This window comes from Halichoerus grypus, chromosome 1 (genome assembly GCF_964656455.1).
Source record: "Halichoerus grypus chromosome 1, mHalGry1.hap1.1, whole genome shotgun sequence".
NCBI lineage: Eukaryota > Metazoa > Chordata > Mammalia > Carnivora > Phocidae > Halichoerus > Halichoerus grypus.
This window is the reverse complement of record NC_135712.1, coordinates 136,724,349-136,746,584: the sequence shown is the minus strand read 5'-3', so window position 1 is coordinate 136,746,584 and position 22,236 is coordinate 136,724,349. Positions and strand designations below refer to the sequence as shown.

At 43.0% G+C, this 22,236-nt stretch overlaps 1 protein-coding gene across 13 annotated transcripts in view; it reads left to right on the top strand.

Moving 5' to 3' along the window:
• The window catches only part of THRB (thyroid hormone receptor beta), a 377,579-nt gene that overhangs the window by 256,921 nt on the left and 98,422 nt on the right, over window positions 1-22,236 (top strand). For 10 of the 13 annotated variants that reach the window (XM_078072380.1, XM_078072375.1, XM_078072368.1 and 7 more), the window contains one exon: window positions 13,335-13,398. The exons of the other annotated variants lie outside the window; for them this stretch is intronic. In XM_078072380.1, coding sequence (XP_077928506.1) covers window positions 13,377-13,398 — 22 coding nt within the window. In that variant the 5' untranslated portion in view covers window positions 13,335-13,376. The remainder of the gene's footprint in view (window positions 1-13,334; window positions 13,399-22,236) is intronic. 13 annotated transcript variants of the gene reach the window in all.

Genomic DNA, 22,236 nt, shown 5'->3' with positions numbered 1-22,236 from the left:
GTGTGCTGTTGAGCTCCCCAGGAGAGGGAGAATGGTCCTCATTGAGCTGTCTCTATCCATCATTTTAATCATCACATGCTGTCATTGTTCCATACATGTTACTAGATAACCAGAACATCAGTGAGTTGAAAGAAGGTTCACAGGACTATTAGCCAAGCAGCATCTCAGTTCATAGCTTCAGACAAACAGAAATCTGTGATGTGTGGGACAAGTGGCTATCTGTAGACGGTAAATGTCAACATGGCTAGAGTCTTTCTTGGCATTACAAGTTCAAAAGTGTCTAATCCGTACTAAGCTCGGTTTCACACCAAGAGGCTGCTTGCTTTCCAAAACTGCTGGTCCTAAAAAAGACCAGAATTTGGGGAGGTTTGGAAGTTATTAAGGGAAAGGCATTTAATCCAAATAAATTACTCTTGAGTTAAACCTTGCTCAAAAATATTGTTTGTATTTCTTTACGGACTAGTAGATGTCTCTGGCAGCCCATGAGGGCTAAGGAAGGCTCTCCCAGCTCCGATTCCAAACTCAAGCCAGGGAAAATCCAGATGACTGATAAGAAATAATAACAGCCTATGTTTCTTTTTCAGCTTTAGATTTGATACTGTAGGATGCTTCAGTTAAGTGTGCATTTTTAACAGTTTTATTGAGACATAATTCACACAACAGAGTCCACCCACTGAAAGTGTACAATTCAGTGGATTTTAGTATTTTCATGGAGTCATGCAGCTCTCACCCTAATCTCATCTTAGGACATCTCCATCACCCCCAAAGAACACTTGCTCCCATTAGCAGTCACTCCCGTCCCTGCGCCAACATGCCACACACCCCCACTGCCCCCCCCCCGAGATAACCACTCATCTGCTTTCTGTCTCCTTGTGATTTTTTTTAACCTAGACATTGCCTGGAGGTCCCTTCCCTTGACTTATAATTAGAATCAAATGATAAGTGTTCCCTCAAAATCTGTCATTTTTGAGAAAATTCACTTTCTTCATGCCTGAGCCTTCCCTCCTCCATTCAGCCCCCGTCTCCACTACCACCTACGGAGGAGAACATCGTTTTTCAATTCACGAGTATTTATTAAGGGTCTGCCGTGTGCCACACACTATCTGAGCACTTGGGGTAATCAGTGAACAAGACCACTGGCCTCAAGGAGCTGACCTCCTAGCACAGGGAGACAGAACAATAAGCAACAAGAAGAAGAAAAGAAAGTGCGCAGCGTGTTAAGACATGCTACATACTGTGGGGAAAGCAAGAGTAGAGCAGGATGAGGGGTATGGGGAAGGTGCAAGTCAGCAGGGAGTGGGGTGGTCAAGTAGGCATCCCTGAGAGGTTAAGGTTTGCAAGACTTAGTGGAGGTAAGGGAGGGACCTGAGCAGGTGTCCGGGGGTCGAGCATTTTGGGCAGAGGAACAATCCCAGTGCAAAGGCTCTCTGGTGGGGACAAGGATAACACGTTCCAGGAACAGCAAAGAGTTGGTGAAGCTGGAGTAGGGAGGCAAGTAGGAGACCATGACAGAGAGTCAAATGGGGCAGATGATGGGCGCCCCAGCAGGGCTTCAAGCAGAGAGCTCACCCGCTGACTCATATATTCTCAAAGGACCATTCGGACTGCCATGTTGAAAGGAGATCCAGAGGGAGAAAGAACAGAACAGGGAGGCCCCCCAGATGCTATTTTAGAGGCCACTTCAGAGCAGTGGTGCTCAACCTTGGCTGCACATCTGAACCTCTTGGGCAGCTTTACAAAACTGAGGACTGAGTTTGAACTGGTTGAGGATACAGCCTGGGCACTGGGACTTTGCAAAGCCACCCAGGTGATTCGATACGCAGCTCAGGTTGACATTCGTGTTTTAGGAGCTCTAAGCGGTCTCACCGGTTCAACTTTGCAGCTGGGAAACAAAACCCCACAGCTGGCCCCGGCCACCCCTGGCAAAGCTGTGCGGCTCTCCAGAGAGACCAGAGACCTCACGGCTGCGGGAGGGCCAGGGCCAGAACAGGAGGCAATGTGCAAACAGGCTGAGGCCGCATGAATTTGAGGAACGGAACTTGAGGACGTCAGTCCCCTTCTTTGACTGGATCCAAACATGAGCCTGAACGTGAGAGCCGGGCTTTCTCCCCGCACTTGACAGAGGGCTTGTTGTCATCTATCAGGGCAGAATAGAAGGATAAGGCTTGAACTTCGGGAAGTGAGTATGTGAGACATCCAACTGTGTAGTTATGGTGCGCCTGGCATTGTGCAAGGAGCGGCTGGTGAAAAGATAAGGTCTAACCATCCTTGCCCGAGCCAAATGGCTCAAAGTGAATGCCATATAATATTTCAAAATGGGTTATTTGTGGGAAGCCTTTAAATAAGGTGGGGGGGGACCCCTCAGTTGCATATCTGAGCTGTTGGCATTTCTAATTCAGAGGGATGAATAGAACATTATTGTGTTGTATCGGCACAAGTACAGCAGGGAAAAAAAGATGCCTGGAGCCGCCGTGAGCTGAGCATGAATCAGCAATCTCATTCTATTGTTCAGAAAATAATCACAATGCTGGGAGGATGGAATTTAAGAAACATGCAGAAATGCCCCCCCCCGCCACCAGCAGGAAACACACTGGCTAAACCACAGCATCTTGTTTTTGGCTTCCTGAGCTGGAAGGAATGTAAAAATCTTGGAGAGAATTTAGGGAAAGCTGATTTATAAATATGGAAAATACAACCCAGAAGAAATGCGAGATGATTTAGATGCTGCGTTGGCACCCTCTCGGAGGTGGCAGGCCAGGGCCAGAGTGTTTATTCCCTCCTGATCAGGAAACAGAGCTGCCCTAGCTCCAGTCACTAACAAGAGTTTCCTGAGCACCTGCTGTGTGCTGTTCCCTGGGCCAGCGCGTGGGGAGAGGAAGGAGGGTGGTCCCTAACTTTTAGCTTCTGATCCTTGGTAATGGTCAGGCAAGTGCAGGGATGCTACAAAGCAGTGAGTGGTTCTCGAACTCCTGCAGGCACCAGATTCATCGCCTGGAGGGCTTGCTAAAAACAAGGCTGCTGGCCCCACCCTCAGAGTTTCTGATTTAGTGAGTCTGGGGTAGGGCCTGAACATCTACCTTCTAATGCGTTCCCGGGTGATGCCGATGCTGCTGGTCTGGGAACCACACTTTGAGAAGCTAAGGAAATAAGCACCTGGGCAGGAGAGGGAGGTGAGTGTGGGTTGAGTATGGAAGTCCACTGGTAAGGTGCAATGGATTTGTTGCCACTTTTTAAATGTGTTCTCCGGTCCATAGCTAATGGTTTTTGATTATCAGTGTACTTTGGATAAGCCCCACTGGGCATGATTTTGCCACCACTGGGAAGGATGGCAAGAGGCAGGGGTAGAGAGTTCTCTACAGGCCTGTGAAGTCAAACAGGACATAATAGAGCAGGGCTGTGTCCAGGGACTCACAGCAGCAGGTGAATGGCATCAGGGGATAAGAGAGTGACAGTAGAGGGACCTACCCCTACAGTTGTGTTCATACTCAAGCACTTCTCTCCTGAGCAGAAATTCTCAACAGAATCAGCTCCTTCTAGGTACACAGGCCTGGGCCCAGCCCTGGAGATGGTGAGGTGAGCAAGGCTTCTCAGCCGATTCTACTGTGAACCCCCTTCTTGAGATTAAGAACCACTTTCCCTGCAGCCTCCATGGTTGAGCCCCATACTTACTGTAAGCAGAGTGCAAAGCCAACCTCTTTGGAAATGCAAAGCTCCTTCCTATACTGTCTTGTTGTCACTTTAATACTATAAGACTTGAGTGTCTCTGACTCGAGGGTGCCCATTTAAAACACAGTGGCCTTTTTGGAGAAGGTAGCTCACTGACTACCATCAGAGCTGGTACCTTGGTAAGCACCTTTCACTGTAACGTTCTCGACAAGGCCGACTGTGCTGGTCAGGAACGGAGAAGTGGGTTTCCTGCCCAGTGGCAGAGCAGCCTACCAAGGTGGCACCTTGATTTCTCTCACATGTTCCCAAATTGTGTAGGCTGGTGGCTCCCAGCACGAGATCCCTGGAGAGTATAGTCAGATCACCTGGGAACTTGTTAGAAATGCTGACCCTCAGCTCCATACTCTGCTCCACCCAAGACTGGTTCAATCAGAAGCTTTGGGGGTGGAGCCCAGCAATCTGTTTTAACAAGCCCTCCAGGTGCTTGCCAAAGTTTGAGAATCACTAGTTTAGTTTACATGTGGCTTCATGGCCACATAGAACTCAGAAAGGGAACAGGATGGAAAAGCAGGTGACCTGCCACCTATAGATCTATTGAGATACTCATACAACTCTTCAGGCATGTTTATCATCTGATGCTCATCTGTCAGGTTTTCACCCAAGGACTTACGACCGGGCAACCATTGGCATCGCTGTAACTCCCAGTGAAAATGTGACTTACCGCGTTCTCCTTAAGCAATGCAAGGACTGTGTTCTTTCACTTTTTAGAGACTTCATCACAGCTGCCCCTGTGATAGAGGCTCAGGAAACTCTATTGACTGATGGTCAGATCTTGTTTGTTCCCAAAACTGGCCTAAATCCTGCAAAGGCCTCACTCTGCGTCTCATTCTCTTATTCTCTACTCCACAGTAGTAAGCCAGGCTGACGTGCTTAGCAATATTAAACGGAAAAGTCAGATTATGTGGCCATGGCCTCACAAAGAGTGAAGGGTGGAAAGAGATCATGTAAACCCCAGCCTTGAACTTTTTCACAGATTCCTGAAACTGTTACAACCATGGTTCCCAAACTCTGTACCAAGACACCCTGGGAGTGCCATGGCAGACCCATAGTTACACAATGGAATGTCTTTAATTTTCAAGGGAAACACAGCAATGACTGTCAGACACCACGCAAATACTTCTATTAGGCTGTTTGGACCTTATTACTTAACAAATAGAATGTTTCATTGTTTCTTTTAACCTGGAGTCATTGTGAAGAAATTACTAAAACACTAACGGTGTCATGAACTGAGAAAGTTGGGATCTCTGCATCCCAGAATCACTAACTCCAGGAGGCGGGACATAAGGACTTACATATACTTTCTGCTCAGAATCATACATTTGAGCCAGCACATTTGAGGAAATATACATTCTAACTTTAACTTAAATATCAGGGAATAAAAAAAAGAAGAAGAAAATTATAACTACGTGCATCTTTCAGGGGCGTTTCCTTCTTATCTCCCACCTAGATCTGCCCACCTCAGGTCCCGACCTCAACCCTTCCCTAGGGTTCCTGTAGTTATTTTGAAATAACAACTTAAATTCTCATTAATGCCCCAGCCCTTCCTTTAGGACTTGCATGTAATGGATTCATTCTTACAAATTTGAACGAATAATTGCTCCGGTGCATTCCTGAAAACCACCTTTAAAACAGATCGTTCAAAGGCAAAACCCAGCTGTGCGCGCTGTGCTATGCACATGACACCTCACAAGAAACCATTATCTTTAGCAATAAAGTCCGCCCAAAGGACCTTCATCAAGCAGTATCAAACAGGAACCCAATGAAGGGGAGAATGGAGACAATGTAAAGTTTATGAAGTATCTTTCTGTAGGAACTTTGTAACATAGTCCCCCTTCCCCTCCCCCACCATTTAGCATTTAAGAAGTGATAAACAATTATAACAATATTTGTTAGGAGATCTGTTTTCATCTTCAAGGAATTTTAGGAGCAAATCAGTCTTCACAACACCTCCTTAGAGAAGATGATTCTTTTTACCTGAGGGTTAAAAATCTGCAAGGAGCTCACTGCGGCAGCAGAGCGTGAGCTCAGTCTGGGCAACCCCATCTCCCTGGGATGTAGATGCTCCCTCTGTCAACAGCTGTCCAGGGTCCGCGGGGGGTCGGGGCGGAGAAAGCGAGTTCTTGTTTGTTGTTGTCCAATTCATCATCAAACACTTTTAAGAAATCAATAATAAATCGTTTGCTTCAGTTCTAATGTTTTATTTTCACATTCTCGTTTGTTGTTTTTCACGCATGTGTCTTAGTGAGTCACCTAACCACAATTATATATTCAAGCATCTGGTGGTTCTGCGTGGTGCCCTCATTCCTCGGGAGTTATTTAATTCTCCTGCCATGATGAATTCGTTTCCAGTCCCTTCAACACACACATGCGCACGCACACGCGCACGCACACACACACATACACACAAGCACACACACTTTATTTTCATTGGCCCAGGGAAGCTACCCTACTCTCCACCAGGTGTCAGTAGAAGCAGTTTTAACAGCTTGCTTTGGCCAACAGGGCCTCTGTTGAAGTTATTTCTCCCGCTGTGTCAGACGTTTCCTCAAACCCCCCATCTGCTTCCTCCTAAGAGACTAGCTTCCACTCCGAGAAACGTTCAGAGATGATGGTCCACCTGCAGAGAAAGGTAGCTCAGAGGAAAGTGTGCTGTAAACCTAGGCGGCAATCAAGTTGATTCTCATAAAACTTCTACTGGCTGGTTTCTTCTTCTTGACTTTTCTATCACTACATTATGTGGCTACAAATTGTTCCGAGTTCTATCCAGGGTGACAATAAAGTGAATGTAACAGATGGTTTTAGATTCACAGGGGGCTTTTTTGTTTTAAAGCTCAGTCTGAGCCCAAGAACCCCACTCCTACCACTGCCTACCACCTAATCCTCAGAGCAGAAAACAAGATTTTATTCAGGCTATGGCTCCAGAACCTAGCATGCAAGGATGGAAGAATACTACCATGGGTCAACATTCTACTTTGAGGTGGATGACCTTGTCCCCACCCTGAGAACGTTGACTCTTGACTCTGAATGTCCCCTGTGTCATTCTGTTGGTAAGTGGCAGGACCCACACTCTTCCCATGCCACAGTGACTTTGCCTGGGAGAGAGAGAAGGAAAGAGAATGGAAGAGAGAGAAAAGAGGACAGGATTTGGCATGGACATAAGTTAAAATGAAGAGCAGAAATGAGCCTCACAAAGCAATTGTTGGATATGAATTAAAAGGGGTGGGTGGGGTGGAAGTCAAGGCTAATCATTTTACCAAGAACAAAAAAAAATCAGCCACAGCAAATTAGGCTCAATTTCAATCACAGATCCTGGTTGTATTATCTCACTCTCCAAACGCAAAACACTTACAGCGACCGCCGAAAATCTCAAATGAAAATTATAGCTTTGCCATTCAATAGTCATTTGCTGATATCTCCTATGTGGGGCCCAGGTTGCTTGCCCACCATATCCAGCAGAGGAATTCTGTCCCTGCCTTCTGCCCCTAGAGGTGATCCACTCAGACTAACATCTGGGCCACAACACAAGTATGAGCTACTATTTTTTTCCACATCTTTATCGCAGCCTTATGTTCCCTTTTAACCAGCCCCATTCCCAGTCTAACTGTGCTGGCTTTTAAAATTATTCCTCTTATCAATTTTTTCTTACACAAAACTGCCAAATAGGGTTAGTTTTACCAAGTGGAAAAGGTGGATCACAATGTGGTATGATTTGAAATACACCTTGCCTCTATTCTATTTGAGCTCTTATTACTATCATCATAAATTCAACCATTATGTATTCACTTCACTGGAACCTAGATTTACTATTAAAATGCAAAGGCCTCAGCAAAGGACAGCTGGGGCTGATTTAGGAAGTTATAGAATTGGGGATAAATTCATCTGGGTACCCAACCTTCTTTGTTCTCCATAACAAATTTAAATGACCATGAAAGGTAACCTTGAAAGGGAAGAAAATTCCCAAAAGGTAAAATTAAGTCTGGAAAGGGAAACTCCTGAAGGGAGATGATGTTCAAAATGGGGGCACAAGGCACCCGATGGAGACCCACACCCTCATTGCCCTCCTTGCGTGAGGTGCAGACCACTCTGAAGGGGTGGCCATTTGCCCTCATGCAGCTGTGTTTCCAGATGCCACAGACAGAGTAATGGCAAGGCCAGGATGGGAACAGAGTGGGGCAGGGGGCTCTGGCCCCATCCCATAAACTCCAGCAGTGCTCAATGTCCCACAATACCAAATAAACTTAGTAAAAACGGTTGCTTGCCGGTAAACACAACTTCAAGACACATCCCCAAGCATTGCCCTCCACTCATATGGCCATGACCTCTAAAATCCTTCTATTTAGGAAAAATGGATTATCCGTGTTTATTCAATGTCAGGTGAGAGGGTGGGTGTGTCCTCCTTTGAGAGCCTTCCTGGTGTTAATCGTCTCAGCTTAGAGTCTGTGGTAACCTGACATTCAGGCATCTGACCTTTTGAACTGAATCAAGAGATTTGCCCGTCAAAGTTACCCCCACCCTACCCCCCAGTGCACTCATGGCTTCCTTGGACAGCCCATGAAGCACCTGCTCAAGTGTTAACGGATAAGCCCTATATACCTCACTCTTCTGATGCATCAGGCCGCATGATACTCTGGTACCCTCACTCCTGAGAGAGCCAAGGAGAGGCACATTAAGAAAGATGGCCCTGAAAAGGCTACCAACATCCCCCTCAGAAAAGGTTGCTATAAAGACGTGAGGGGGATGTGGGGTTTCCCGTTAATTATGTTCAGACTGTATAAGCACTGACTCACTGGGTCCATATGGAAAGACTTTTCAAGGGGTAATTTTTACAGTTGTCCCTTTAATGTTGACATTTCTATAGGGAAAAAGGAAACACAAGGGGACAAAAGGGTGTGCAGTCTGGGCAACTGCACTGGGGTTTTACAAGATGGAGTTAGGGGTATTCTCTCTGGCCCTAGTCTAGCTTTGCGACCTTGAATACCAAGACAGGAAAATAGCAATGATCCTGCACAAAGAGGTGCCACCAAAGGGGTTGGCCTCCTGAGGAGTCCTCCTCCACACTGCAGCAAAGTTATCTTCCTCTTAAGGACCTTCCCTAGCTCCCTATTTCCCATATGATGAAGTCTGAATTCCATGGCAAACCTTTCAAGACCCTTCACCATCTGGCCCCTAACTATATTTGCAGCTTCCTTCTTGGGCACATTCTTTTCCCTCCGCACCCCAAATCATGTATCCTGTGCCAAGATGCTCTACCTTTTGTTCTTTTGTTGATCATGAGTCATACTCTTTATTCTCCACCTGGAAAATATCCTGGCTCATTTTTTAAAGCCAAGCTCAAATGTCACTGTGGGTCCTCCTCATACAGATAGAATTAATCACCCTCTCCTCGGTGCCTCCAAACACATCTTTTATCCCTCTGGTCAACTCTTTTGCCAGTGAGGTACAGATTTGTTCTTCACCTAAGCCCCGCAGGGGAAGGCAACATGAATAATTCCTCTCAAATTATCCAGAGCTTATGATGGTGTCTGATGGAATAAATGGGGTGGCCCTAGACCAGATCCTGGGGTTGGAGGATTCCTCTTTAGCCTCAAGCCTTGCTTCTCTGAAACCCATCTTTCTTCCACCCACAAAGGGATCTACTGCTTGTAAGTCCTGTTCGCTCTGCCCCTGACCAAAAATAGCTTACACTGTTGCAGGATTTCTCTGCCTTTAGTGTCCACGGTTCATGGTCACGCCACTTGGAAGAATGAAGAGAGAAAGGACAAAGAGTGGTGGGCAGCAAAGCAAAGTTTATTGAGCAAGAGTACAAAGCTCCCAGAGACAGAGGGGACCCAAGAGGGTTGCCCTTGGAGTTTCTAAGTTGAGGGGGTTTTATGAACTCTTTTGCGGAACTATCTTAAGCAATCAGGGTGTACTGAGTTGGGCCAATCAGGGCTTTGGTCACGTATCTGTCCACCTATTAGGTTAATGTCCACATGCTGATGGTCTTCTTTTGCTGACATCTGAGAGCTTATGTCTTAACTGCCCCTTGGCTGTGATAGTGACAAATGCTTTGTGGTTAATAGTCTTATTTTAGGACATTTTGCAGAAGTCATTTCTGCAAAGGCTGCAAAGCAGAATGCTAGTGCGGTCCTGTCTAAGCTGCAAAACAGGATGTTAGTGCTGTTTTATCTTAGTGTCCTGACTCCATACTTTCTTGTTGAGGACCCTGACCCTGACTACCTCACTGTCCAATTAACTCCTAACAGCACATATCCTTTTTATTCTATTCAATAGATTGTATTTGTATCAGTGTATGTCTTTTCCATGAGCTTGTGCATTTTAACAATGATCAAAGCCTACAACCAAAACTTAATGTGGCATCTACAGATGCGTTGGGGGGTGTCCACAAATCCCCTAAAAATATTTGCCAAATTGTCTACCCATCTTTCAAGGGGAGGGGCCTGTAACTTTCATTATATTCTTTGAGTAGACGAGAATCCCCCAAACAGTTGAGATCCGTAGAGCTAAAGGAATGAAGCTTTAGAGAAGAACTTTAAAGGGAAGCGTGGCATGGAGCAGGCCTTTAGCACATCCCTGGAACCATATCACACACCTGGCACCTGCTTTGTTGCAGAATAAAGACTCTGGTTTTCTCAAGAGAGGCTTAATCTGTCCTGAGAACAAGAGCAGCCCGAGGTCGGGAGAAGGTGCGCCTTTGTGCATTTTCTCCTGCCTGGAGATGTGCACCTTCTTGCACCTAAGGTCGAGCAGAGAAAGTCCCCTCTCCCCTCAGCAGTCCCCAGCAGCATCTCTCCAGCCATCCTCTGTCCACTGACACGCTCAAATCTTTCCACATGACAGCTCCTCAGATATTCGAAGACCGTCCCCTAACCTTCATGCGACTGCTCCCTTTTCTAGGTTCTCTTCCACATTTCTTTAAGACGTGGTTTCCATCAGCCTGGACATTCTATTTGAGGTTTTTTCTTAAAATATAACAGCCCAGACATGGCCCGGCTGTTGTCCTATGGGCTACATTTCCGTCCATGCAGCCTAAGATGGCCTCTGAGCTCACAGTACGTTGCATGGAGCCCAGTGTCTCCCGGAGTCCCTGGTCCTACTTCCTACATCTTTGTAATAATTCCATTTGCTTTCCAGTTTCAGAAACTCAATAACAACTTCTCCATCAATTGTATTTTTTTAAATATAAATGCATTTTAGGTGTTTTGGAGGTGAATGCCCATTTTTCCATTCTTCCAAGAGGAACAGGTTTCACCCAAGGGACATGGCATTGGACTGAGAGTTCTAAGTGGGCAGACAAAGGTGCAGCTCCGAGTGATTCTCCGCACCACCTCTTGGCACACCGCATATGCGGCTTGTCTGTTTAGTTGCTCCTGGCCAGTAGGCTCTGCCTTCCCAGCCAGCTTGTAAAATGGATTATAAATTCCTTGAGGGCCAAGAGCCTCTATCTTAACCTATTTGTATCCCCGGTGTTTATCCCAGTATTAAATGCCCATATAGCATCCATCCCAATGTTTTATTATTTCTACTTCCTTAATGTTACTTGAGTCCCTCACCCTCCGCTGCCACCATCCTAGTTCTTGCCACCTACATCTCTCCCCTAGACCTGCCGTAGTCCTCTGACCAGTCTGCTTTGGCTCAGTAGCCGTGCAGCTTTAAAAACTCTGATTAGTTACTCAAACTCCCCTTAAAACAGCATTAATTAAAAGAATTACCCAGAGTGGTCCCTGTGCCTCAAGCACAAGCATGAGAAGAAAGCACTAAATCATGACCTGTGGAAAGGCCTAGCGAAGACGAGAGCCTTTGGGTCCAGAGTCACCTCCACTGAGAAGCCGTTCCAGATCGTCCCAGGTGGAAGTGACCTCTGCCCACTTTGTGACCCAGATTGCTCTGAAGAGACACGTAAGGGGAAAACTGCATACATTTTTGCATTTTTTAACATGATTCTTTCCCTGTTGGATTAGAAGCCCCTGGTGGACAGGCCCAGGTGTTGTCTTTGGGCAAAGCCTGGGGGACTGCCTGAGCAGAGTAGGCCGTCAATCAGGGCATCTGGACTGACCGACCAAAGAAATGAATGATTCGTGTAAAAGGAATGTTCTCCATTCCAGTGGAGCTTGCCTAGGAGACTATACTGAGTGCCATTCTCCTCCTCAATTGGCGCTGAGATGCTAAAGCTGTGAGAGGAGCTTCACCTTGGAGGGTCCCAGGACGCAGACCACGCAGGGTCTAACTGAAGACTCTTCTCTGCCCGTGAGTGGTGGGACTTGCTGAACGAATGATGTGCAGACTGTGACTCAGCCCTTCCGGGACGGAGAGCCGCCCTCTAACACATGGCCACCTGACCTTCCTCCTCACTGACCTACTCAGTGAAAGCCTTCACCAAGTTTGTTTCCCTCCCTGACCAACACACACACACACACACACACACATACACACACACACACACTCAGCTTTCTTTATTTGTAAGCTCTTTGGACTTTGTTCTCTCCTTTGACCCCACGACCAGCTAGTGAGCCCCAGGCTCTGGGGGACCTTCTCTGTGTCCACTCCTCAGTACAGAGCGCTTCGCTGACCCCACGCTATGTCATAGGACAGCCAGGAAAAGAGGCCCCAGACACCTGCCCACTTTGGACTTTCCTGCAATTATATTATAAAATTCTAGAGGGCATTGAAGGAAAATAGCCCTCAATACAACCACATTCCAAAGTACTATAGCGATAGCAGTCCTAGTATACTATTAATGCTCTAGCAATGATGATCATATAGTAATAGTAATGGTAATCATAATCCTAAATGAAAACAGTACTGAAGAGACAAGTTAGTACTAAATTTTGTGGTGACAATATTTTTAAAGCCTTAATCAGATTTTTTTCTCTTGTTCCTGTGCACTTTCTACTTTGCACACAATACCTTTCTGTAGGTCATATGCCTATTCAATTGAAAATTTGAAAACAAAGATTTTTTTTTTACTTGATGGTAAAGCAAGAACATAACAGGGATTTTATCGTCATAAAAAGGACACAAAACTATTTTGACACATTTGTATGAATATTTTATTTTAATATCAGTGTTATCGGTCAACTCTTGGTTGCAAGTGGCAGAAACCTGACTTGAACCAGCTTCTGTAAACACAGGAACTGTTCCGCTCAGGAAGGATTGAGGAACCAAACCCTCGAAGGGACAGGAGGGGCACAGCTTGGCCTCAGGGAGAGCTGGAAGCAGGGATTGGAGGCCGCTGCATGAATCTGAGACTGACCCTCCTCACTTGGAGAAGCAAGGATCTAGACTGAAGATGCTAGTCCATCCTAGCCACTCTTGGGAAAAGCAGCAAGTCAGTGTGCTGGCTTGAGATGGAAAAATAGATATGTGATCTTGAATAAAATATTATGTTAAAGACGTATTTATAGAAGGAACCCTAAAATTATAATTAAAACATCTTGTAAATTTACACGTATCAGAGAGCCCACCAATGCTTCAATGTCCCTAGTTGTGAGTTGAGAGTAATGAATTGCCTCAAGCTAATTAATGCATGTGATATTGTTTGAAACAAAAACATTATGGAAAATACAGGTTATAACCTGTGGTATTTTTTCTTGTCTTTTTCTTTGTAGGAGGTGTCAGTGAAAAAAAAGGTCCAGAATGATTACTAACCTATGACTCCCAACAGTATGACAGGTATCTACTTTTTAAAATTTTCTTTGCATGTCTCCATTTTTGTGCCACCTAGAGAGAAATAGAGGGTTTCTAAAAGACCAACCTCAGAGTCTTAGCAACAATTATTTCCAGTATTACTAAATGCAGATACGCCCTGTGAATACATCCCGACAAATGAGCTTTCATCTTCTTCAGAAACAATGAGATGCATCATCACCAGAAACCTATGGTGAAGAAATGATAATTCACAGTAAAAGGCTAGTTTTTAGCTATCCTGAGATAACCCTTGCACACTAGACACGTTGACTCTTTACATTCACTTAGATCAATATAATAAATGGCTCTACACACTTAATGACTAGAGTCCAGGCACCTTCCTCCAAATGGGCTGTTATTCCATTTAGCAGTAGAGTCAGAACAGAATATGGTTAGATTGCAGCAGCTAAATGAGGTAGAAACTCCTAGCAAGGGACAAAGGAGACAGAATGACCACCAAGGAAGATAAGGTTGCAATAGCATGAATTCTTTGTGCAACACAGAGAGCAGGGGTTGCAAACTCAAAGGCCCCAGGGGCCAGGCAAATAACACTAATGTCAGAAACAGGTTGGGTGTAAGGGAACACACCAAACAAAACTGGAATGCTCAGGTTCTCTCTGAAGAACAGCCATTCCCCCAATGTAGGTGATCACTGACAAGTAGGGATGAAACCCAGAATGCCCAGAGATTTCAAATTTTCAAAAGAAGTTGGAAATCCAGATTTTAAATAAAATATTCCCCCTCACAAATATTAGCAACTAACTTATAAAAATGTCAAAGACTCATGGGCCCATTAAAATACGTCTGCTGACTAGAATGAACCCAGGGGCCATCAGTTTACAATCTCTGCTACCTACCTTCCAGCATAGCACCAAGCCCCTCCCCATTCCTGTGGTTCCTGTGACAGCGGGGCAGACACCCATAGACCTCTGTGTGTCATGGGTACAGCTTGACCTTTGATAATCCATTCATGTCATGACAGACTAAACATGCAGGACAATTTCTCCAAGAATCCATTCCCCTGTAGACCTCAGAAACTGAAGTGACCTAAAGCTCCACTCAGCCTTCTGCAAGTTTGGAAGCCTCCCGAGGACCGTACACTGCCTCTCTCAGCATCACTGCCCTGCCCTTCTACCCACCCACACTGGAACTCTCGGTGCAGCCCAAAAGATGGAGTGCCGGAACAAACCAGAATGATTCACACCAAGAAGTGAGGGCCTCAGAACCACATCTCATCATTTCCTCCTATTTTTACTCATGAACAGGCATCAAAACATACCCACCCCCTTTCTATTGTGCTGCCAACCCAGCCAAAATCCTCTCCCACTTAAGTCTCACCCATTCTATGTCATAAACTTGGTTGTTCTATGGAAAATTGGTACAGATCAAGCTTAGCTAACTCCTTCATGTCTACCAAAGAGTGGGCATCTCAGCCGGAAGGAATGAAGTCTAAGTCTCTGCAGGTGCAGGCACGTGAGAGCACAGATTTCAGACAGCAGCAGGCCACCCTGCAAAACCTAGAGAAAGTGCCCCCCACCCCGATACAGAATGGTGTGGGATCAAGTGCAACACGGGGGTGGCTCTATACTCCATGATCATCCGCCCACTAGAAAAAGGCCTCCAAAGATACAATCTCAAAGAACATGCCCATCTGAGATGGACCAAAGTGTCAAAGCTTGGTGTAAAAGTGGGTAACACCATTGGTTTCTCTTGCCCTGGGGTTGGTTCCAGATAGAGTGCAGAAGTGAGCATCCATCCCAGGTTCCTATAGAGCAGGGGTCAGCAATTTTTTTTAATGAGCCATAGAGTAAAGATCTCTGGCATTGCCGACTACTTAGATCTGCCCCAGTGGCAGGAAAAGCCATGGACTGCACACAGACAAATGGGTTGCGTGTGTTTTAACAAAACTTTATTTACAAAACAGACAGCAGGCCAGCTTGTGCCCAAGGACTGTAGTTTGTGGACCGCTGGTCTAGAGTCCAAGGTGTCCAGACCATCTTATTGTTGAGCAGAACCCCCAAGGCCAAGTCAGCTCATCTCCAGGACTGAGCTAAGAATCCAGGCTTAGTCCAAGACAATTCTAAACCGAGCCAGCTTTTCAGCTGATTTTGTAGAAGCCAAGATCCTTCCTTGCATACTGAGCTGGAACTGCAGGTGCCTCCCAGTGGAGGAGGGAGTTTTTGCTTCCCAGCATTTGCTTCCTAGTGTAGAAACTAACAGTAGTTTGCTATTTGCAAAAGAAATCTCTTCCATACACACATAATGCTCAGTGCATGTTAATGGACTCAGCTGAGAAAATTATTACGTTAGACTCCCTTGTTTGTGGATGAAATAAAACAGTATCCTTTTCCCTCTCTCTTTTGTTGTGATCTCAGGCTTTGTGTTTATTTTAAGAAACCTAAAGAGCTTCTTTATTATCGAAGACCATAATAAAGTTGTAAGCCATCGGAACTAAGTGCTTGCTTTAGGAGCGTAATTTAAAGGGCAAATATGTATATTTTCTTCTTTGAAAAACATAATAGGTAATATTACTGTTATGCAATACCAGCTATCAATTAGCCTTTATGAAAATAAAACCATTCTTTAAATGAACAAGAACATTTTTTCCTAAAATGTTTTCCTAAAAGCTATTTTCCTAAAAGCAAGCAGACCAGCATTTTCAGATAAGAGCCACGTTGTTGGTATGCAGTCTCTTTCAGCCAGAATGCTTAATAAATTTGTATGTTTTGGATTAACTCAAATGGAAATTTGGTTATCTTTCTGGGGTTATTTAATATCAGCTACAATGGAGTCAGGTCTTGCTAAAATTTTCTTGTTGCTTTACTCTACCTAGTTTGAAATTAGGACTGTATGAAATCACTCATTGAAAAATACTGATTCTTAATGGAGAAAGTAAGAAAGTGTCTTAATATGGTATTTTATTAATCTGGAATTAAGCACTGCTTCCTAAGTAATCTGAGGGGAATTCTGCTAACATTTATGGCATTATAATGAGCTCAGTTTTGCATAAAACCATGATTCACTGCATAGGGGAGTTTGTTCCAAGATATGAATACCTAAAAGTTCAAATACGAAAGTTAGAGGCTTTTGGCCTTGGTGGAAAAGAAAACTAAGAACTCAGACTTCTCCACGTGTGCCTGAAGAAGGAGAAACAAGGATCTGTTGTTTGCACTGAAACTGGCTTTATGAAATTAGGATATGACATGAAATTAGCACAGTATTTGATGTTACCATCCAGCTGGACCTCCGTCACTTAAAGTCAAAGTCTTATGAATCCTTCCATGTGAATAAAATATCCCCCAGTCAGTTGTTTAAACTGTCCCTCTTCTTCGTGGTCTGCTTGTCCCTTTAACTTCCCTGTTGTGATGTTTGCCTTTTTCTTTTTCTTTCTCAAGCTATTACTATTGAGTGTATCGCAGGCACCAGGAGAAGGATATTAGCAAGGATATGATCGCTTTCAGTTGTTGACCCAAGGTTTCCACTGTAGGATCGTCAGATTGCTTGCTTGTTTGGGGTCACTTGTTAAGCAAAAGGAAGAATTACATAAGTTTTTTAAAAATTTACCTTTCTCCAAAAAAAAAAGAAAAGTACATTTCTCATTAATTATGAGGTTGAAATTTTTTTTACATGTGTACTGACCACTGTATTTCTTCATCTATCACTCACTTGTTCATATTTATTGTCCACCTGTTCATCCACTCATTGTGGATTTTATATTTTTCTCATTATGTAGAGAAGCAATTTATTACATATAAGCCATTTTATATATTAAGGATAATAATTGAGCACATCACCTAATCTCTCTATGAATTCCTTATTTTTTTAACATTTTATGTATTTGAGAGAGAGAGAGAGAGCATGAGTTGGGGGGTGGCAGAGGAAGAGGGAGAAGCAGACTCCTCGCTGAGCAGGGAGCCCGATGTGGGGCTCAGTCCCAGGACCCTAAGATCATGACCTGAGCCAAAGGCAGATGCTTAACCGACTGAGCCACCCAGCTGCCCCACTATGAATTCCTTATTAAATGAGAAAGGGAGACCAGTTCATCTCTTGTTTTCCTTCAACTTTTACAATTAGATTATTACTTCACATTCAAACACGTATAAATCACGTTTTCATAAAGTAGGGCATGGGTATATTGATGGTTGGATGTCAAGAAAAAGGGACCCCGGAGCACCATGTTTTCTGTTTCTAAGACTATCCTCATGAACAATTTTTCAGAGTTAAACAAAACACTTAGGCTGGGAAAACACTATTTTATAAGCCCACATCACTCTTCAGAGATGGCTCTCCAAGTGTTCGTTAGGCTTTCCAGATGCTCCTTATACCTTTTCATTCCTTCAGAAAGAGAAGCACAGTTGCATTTATGTCCTATGACCTAAGTAGCTCATCTTTTCATGGATCAGGAGGTTGTTGACAGCAAAATAATGACACCATCCAAAGACAACTAATGAACAGTGTATATATTATGAACATTTCCCATTGTCAATAAATACTCTTCTGAACTTGGATCTTGGTCATGGCTACTTAGTAATCCATCATTTACTGATACAGTCCCTGACTGTTAGACTTTTAATATAATGTTATTTAAGTCATATTGGAATGAACTGCATTGTACATGATTTCACACCTCTGATTGTTTCCTCAGGATAAAGCTCTACTAAGTAAAAGGAAATACTAAATTAAAGGGACTGAACATCTTTAAAAACCTTTCCTGTTGCCAGATTGTAACCAGATTATTAGATCAGCTGAGATACCCATCAAGAGGACAGCATCCATTTAATCATAAATCCTCCAGATTTGGAGCTTTTTGGTAGTTAATTCTTGAGGCCATTTCTTAGACAAAATTTTATCACAGCTTTCCACAACTTTATATTTTTCTTACTGACAATGAATTTGACTACACACACACACACACACACACACACACTCTGGCCACTTAAAGGTCTTCCCTGTTCAATTAACTTTTCTGTTGTGCCACTTATCTTTTTCTTATGATTTACACATTAAGAAAATAATTCATTGTCTATCATTAATATTACAACTATTTTCCACTTGTAGTATATGTCTCTTCTTTTCATTTTTGGCAATATTTGACTTTTTAAGATTTTTCTTCTTTTTAATTTTTCTTCTTCTGAAATAATTCCGTACTAACAAAAAAGTTTGCAAGATTAGTTCAAAGAATCCCCAGCTACCCTCTACCCAGAGTGCTCAAATGTTAGCATTTTATCACCTTTGCTTAATTCTTTTCCATCTCACATGTATAATTTTTATTTTGAACCATTTACAAATAGTTGTAAACATGATGGCATGGCATTTTTCCACATATACAAGTTTTTAGTTTATATACAGTAAGCTCTGTTGCAGTGTCTCTATATGATTTATGTCTTTGTTGTCAAGCTTAGAAATGTCTTCTGGTGAGTACTGCTGGGCAAAGCTCAATGGGTTCTTTGTGATGAGTCAGCATTTCTATTCCAACATGTAGTTCTTTTTTTTTAGTTTAAATTCAATTAATTAACATATAATGGATTATTCATTTCAGAGGTAGAGATCAGTGATTCATCAGTCTTATATAATACCCAGTGCTCATTATATCACATGCCCTCTCTAATGTCCCTCACCCAGTTACACCGTACCCCCACCCCCTTCCCCTCCAGCAATCCTGTTTGTTTCCTATGTTTAAGAGTCTCTTATGATTTGTCTCCCTCTCTGATTTTGTCTTGTTTTACTTTTTCCTCTCTCCCTCTATGCTCCTCTGTTTTGTTTCTTAAATTCTACATGAGTGAGATCATATGATAATTGTCTTTCTCTTGACTTATTTTACTTAGGATAATACCCTCTAGTTCCATCCCTGTCATTGCAAATGGAAGATTTCATTTTTTGATGACTGAGTAGTATTCCATTGTGTATATATATACACATCTTCTTTATCCATCCATCTGTCGATGGACATCTGAGCTCTTTCCGTAGTTTGGCTATTGTGGACATTGCTGCTATAAACATTGGGGTACAGGTACCCCTTCAGATCACTACATTTGTATCTTTGGGGTAAATACTTAGTAGTGCAATTGCTGGGTCATGGGGTAGCTCTATTTTCAACTTTTTGAGGAACCTCCATACTCTTTTCCAGAGTGACTGCACCAGCTTGCATTCCCACCAGCAGTGTAAGAGGGTTCACCTTTCTCTGCATCCTCACCAACATCTGTCATTGCCTGACTTGTTAATTTTAGCCATTCTGACCAGTGTGAGGTGGTATCACACCAGTTTTGTATTGTGGTTTTGATTTGTATTTCCCTGATGCCGAGTGATGTTCAGCGTTTTTTCATGTGTCTGTTAGCTATTTGTATGTCTTCTTTGTCTGTTCATGTCTTCTGCCCATTTCTTGATTGGATTATTTGTTCTTTGGATGTCATGTTCTATAAGTTCTTTATAGATTTTGGATGCTAGCCCTTTATCTGATACGTCATTTGCAAATATCTTCTCCCATTCTGTCGGTTGTCTTTCGGTTTCGTTGACTGTTTCTTTTGCTGTGCAAAAGCTTTTTATCTTGATGAAATCCCAATGGTTAATTTTTGCCTTTGTTTCCCTTGCCTTTGGAGATGTGTCTAGAAAGACATTGCTGAGGCCGAGGTCACAGAGGTCGCTGCCTGTGTTCTCCTCTAGGGTTTTGATGGATTCCTGTCTCACATTTGGGTCTTTCATCCATTTTGAGTCTATTTTTGTGTATGCTGAAAGGAAATGGTCCAATTTCATTCTTCTGCATGTGACTGTCCAGTTTTCCCAACACCATTTGTTGAAGAGACTGTCTTTTTTCCATTGGACAGTCTTTCCTGCTTTGTTGAAGATTAGTTGACCATAGAGTTGAGGGTCCATTTCTGGGTTCTCTGTTCTGTTCCATTGATCTATGTGTCTGTTTTTGTGCCAGTCCCATACTGTCTTGATGATTACAGCTTTCTAATAGAGCTTGAAGTCTGGGATTGTGATGCCACCAGCTTTGGTTTTCTTTTTCAACATTCCTTTGGCTATTCAAGGTCTTTTCTAGTTCCATACAAATTTGAAAAAAGTTGAATGATATTTTGATAGGGATTTGAATGAACTGAAAAAAGTTGATGGTATTTTGATAGGGATTGCATTGAATATATAGATTGCTCTAGGTAGCATAGACATTTTAACAATATTTGTTCTTCCAATCCATGAGCATGGAACGTTTTCCATCTCTTTGTGTCTTCCTCAATTTCTTTCATGAGTGTTCTATAGCTTTTTGAGTACAGATCCTTTGCCTCTTTGGTTAGGTTTATTCCTAGGTATCTTACGGTTTTTGGTGCAATCGTAAATGGGATTGACTCCTTAATTTCTCTCTCTTCTATAGAAATGCAACTGATTTCTGTGCATTGATTTTATATCCTGCTACTTTGCTGAATTCCTGTATGAGTTCTAGCAATTTTGGGGTGGAGTCTTTTGGGTTTTCCACATAGAGTATCATGTCATCTGTAAAGAATGAGAGTTTGACTTCTTCTTTGTTGACAAATCATATGTTTTATTGTTGTCTGATTGCTGAGGCTAGGACTTCTAGTACTATGTTGAACAGCAGTGGTGATAGTGGACATCCCTACCGTGTTCCTGACCTTAGGGAAAAGCCCTCAGTTTTTCCCCATTGAAAATGATATTCACTGTGGGCTTTTTGTATATGGCTTTTATGATATTGAGGTATGTTCCCTCTATCCCTACACTGTGAAAAGTTTTAATCAAGAAAGGATGCTGTACTTTGTCAAATGCTTTTTCTGCATTGATTGAGAGGATCATATGGTTCTTGTCCTTTCTTTTATTAATGTAGTGTATCACATTGATTGATTTGCGGATGTTGAACCACCCTTGCAAACCAGGAATAAATCCCACTTGGTCATGGTGAATAATCCTTTCAAGGTACTGTTGGATCTTATTGGCTAGTATCTTGGTGAGAATTTCTGCATCCATGTTCATTAGGGATATTGGTCTATAATTCTCCTTTTTGGTGGAGTCTTTGGTCTTGGGATCAATGTAATAATGGCCTCATAGAAAGAGTTTGGAAGTTTTCCTTCCATTTCTATTTTTTGAAACAGCTTCAGAAGAATGGGTATTAATTCTTCTTTAAATGTTTGGTAGAATTCTCCCGGGAAGCCATCCAGCCCTGGACTCTTGTTTGTTGGGAGATGTTTGATTACTGCTTCAATTTCCTTGCTGGTCATGGGTCTGTTCAGGTTTTCTATTTCTTCCTGTTCCAGTTTTGGTAGTTTATACTCTCTAGGAATGCATCCATTTCTTCCAGATTGTCTAATTTGTTGGCATATAGTTGCTCAAAATATGTGCTTATAGCTGTTTGTATTTCTTCAGTGTTGGTTGTGATCTCTCCTCTTTCATTCATGATTTTATTTATTTGGGTCCTTTTCCTTTTCTTTTTGATAAGTCTGGCCAGGGGTTTATCAATCATTAATTCTTTCAAAGAACCAGCTCCTAGTTTCATTGATCTGTTCTACTGTTCTTTTTGTTTCTATTTCATTGATTTCTGCTCTAATCTTCATTATTTCTCTTCCCTTGCTGGGTTTAGGCTTTATTTGCTGTTCTTTCTCCAGCTCCTTTAGGTGTTAGGTTAGGTTATGTATTTGAGACCTTTCTTGTTTCTTGAGAAAGGCTTGTAGTGTTATATACTTCCCTCTTAGGACCACATTTGCTACATCCCAAAGGTTTTGAACAGTTGTGTTTTCATTTTCATTTGTTTCCGTGAATTTTTTAAATTCCTCTTTAATTTTCTTGTTGACCCATTCATTCTTCAGTAGGATGCTCTTTAGC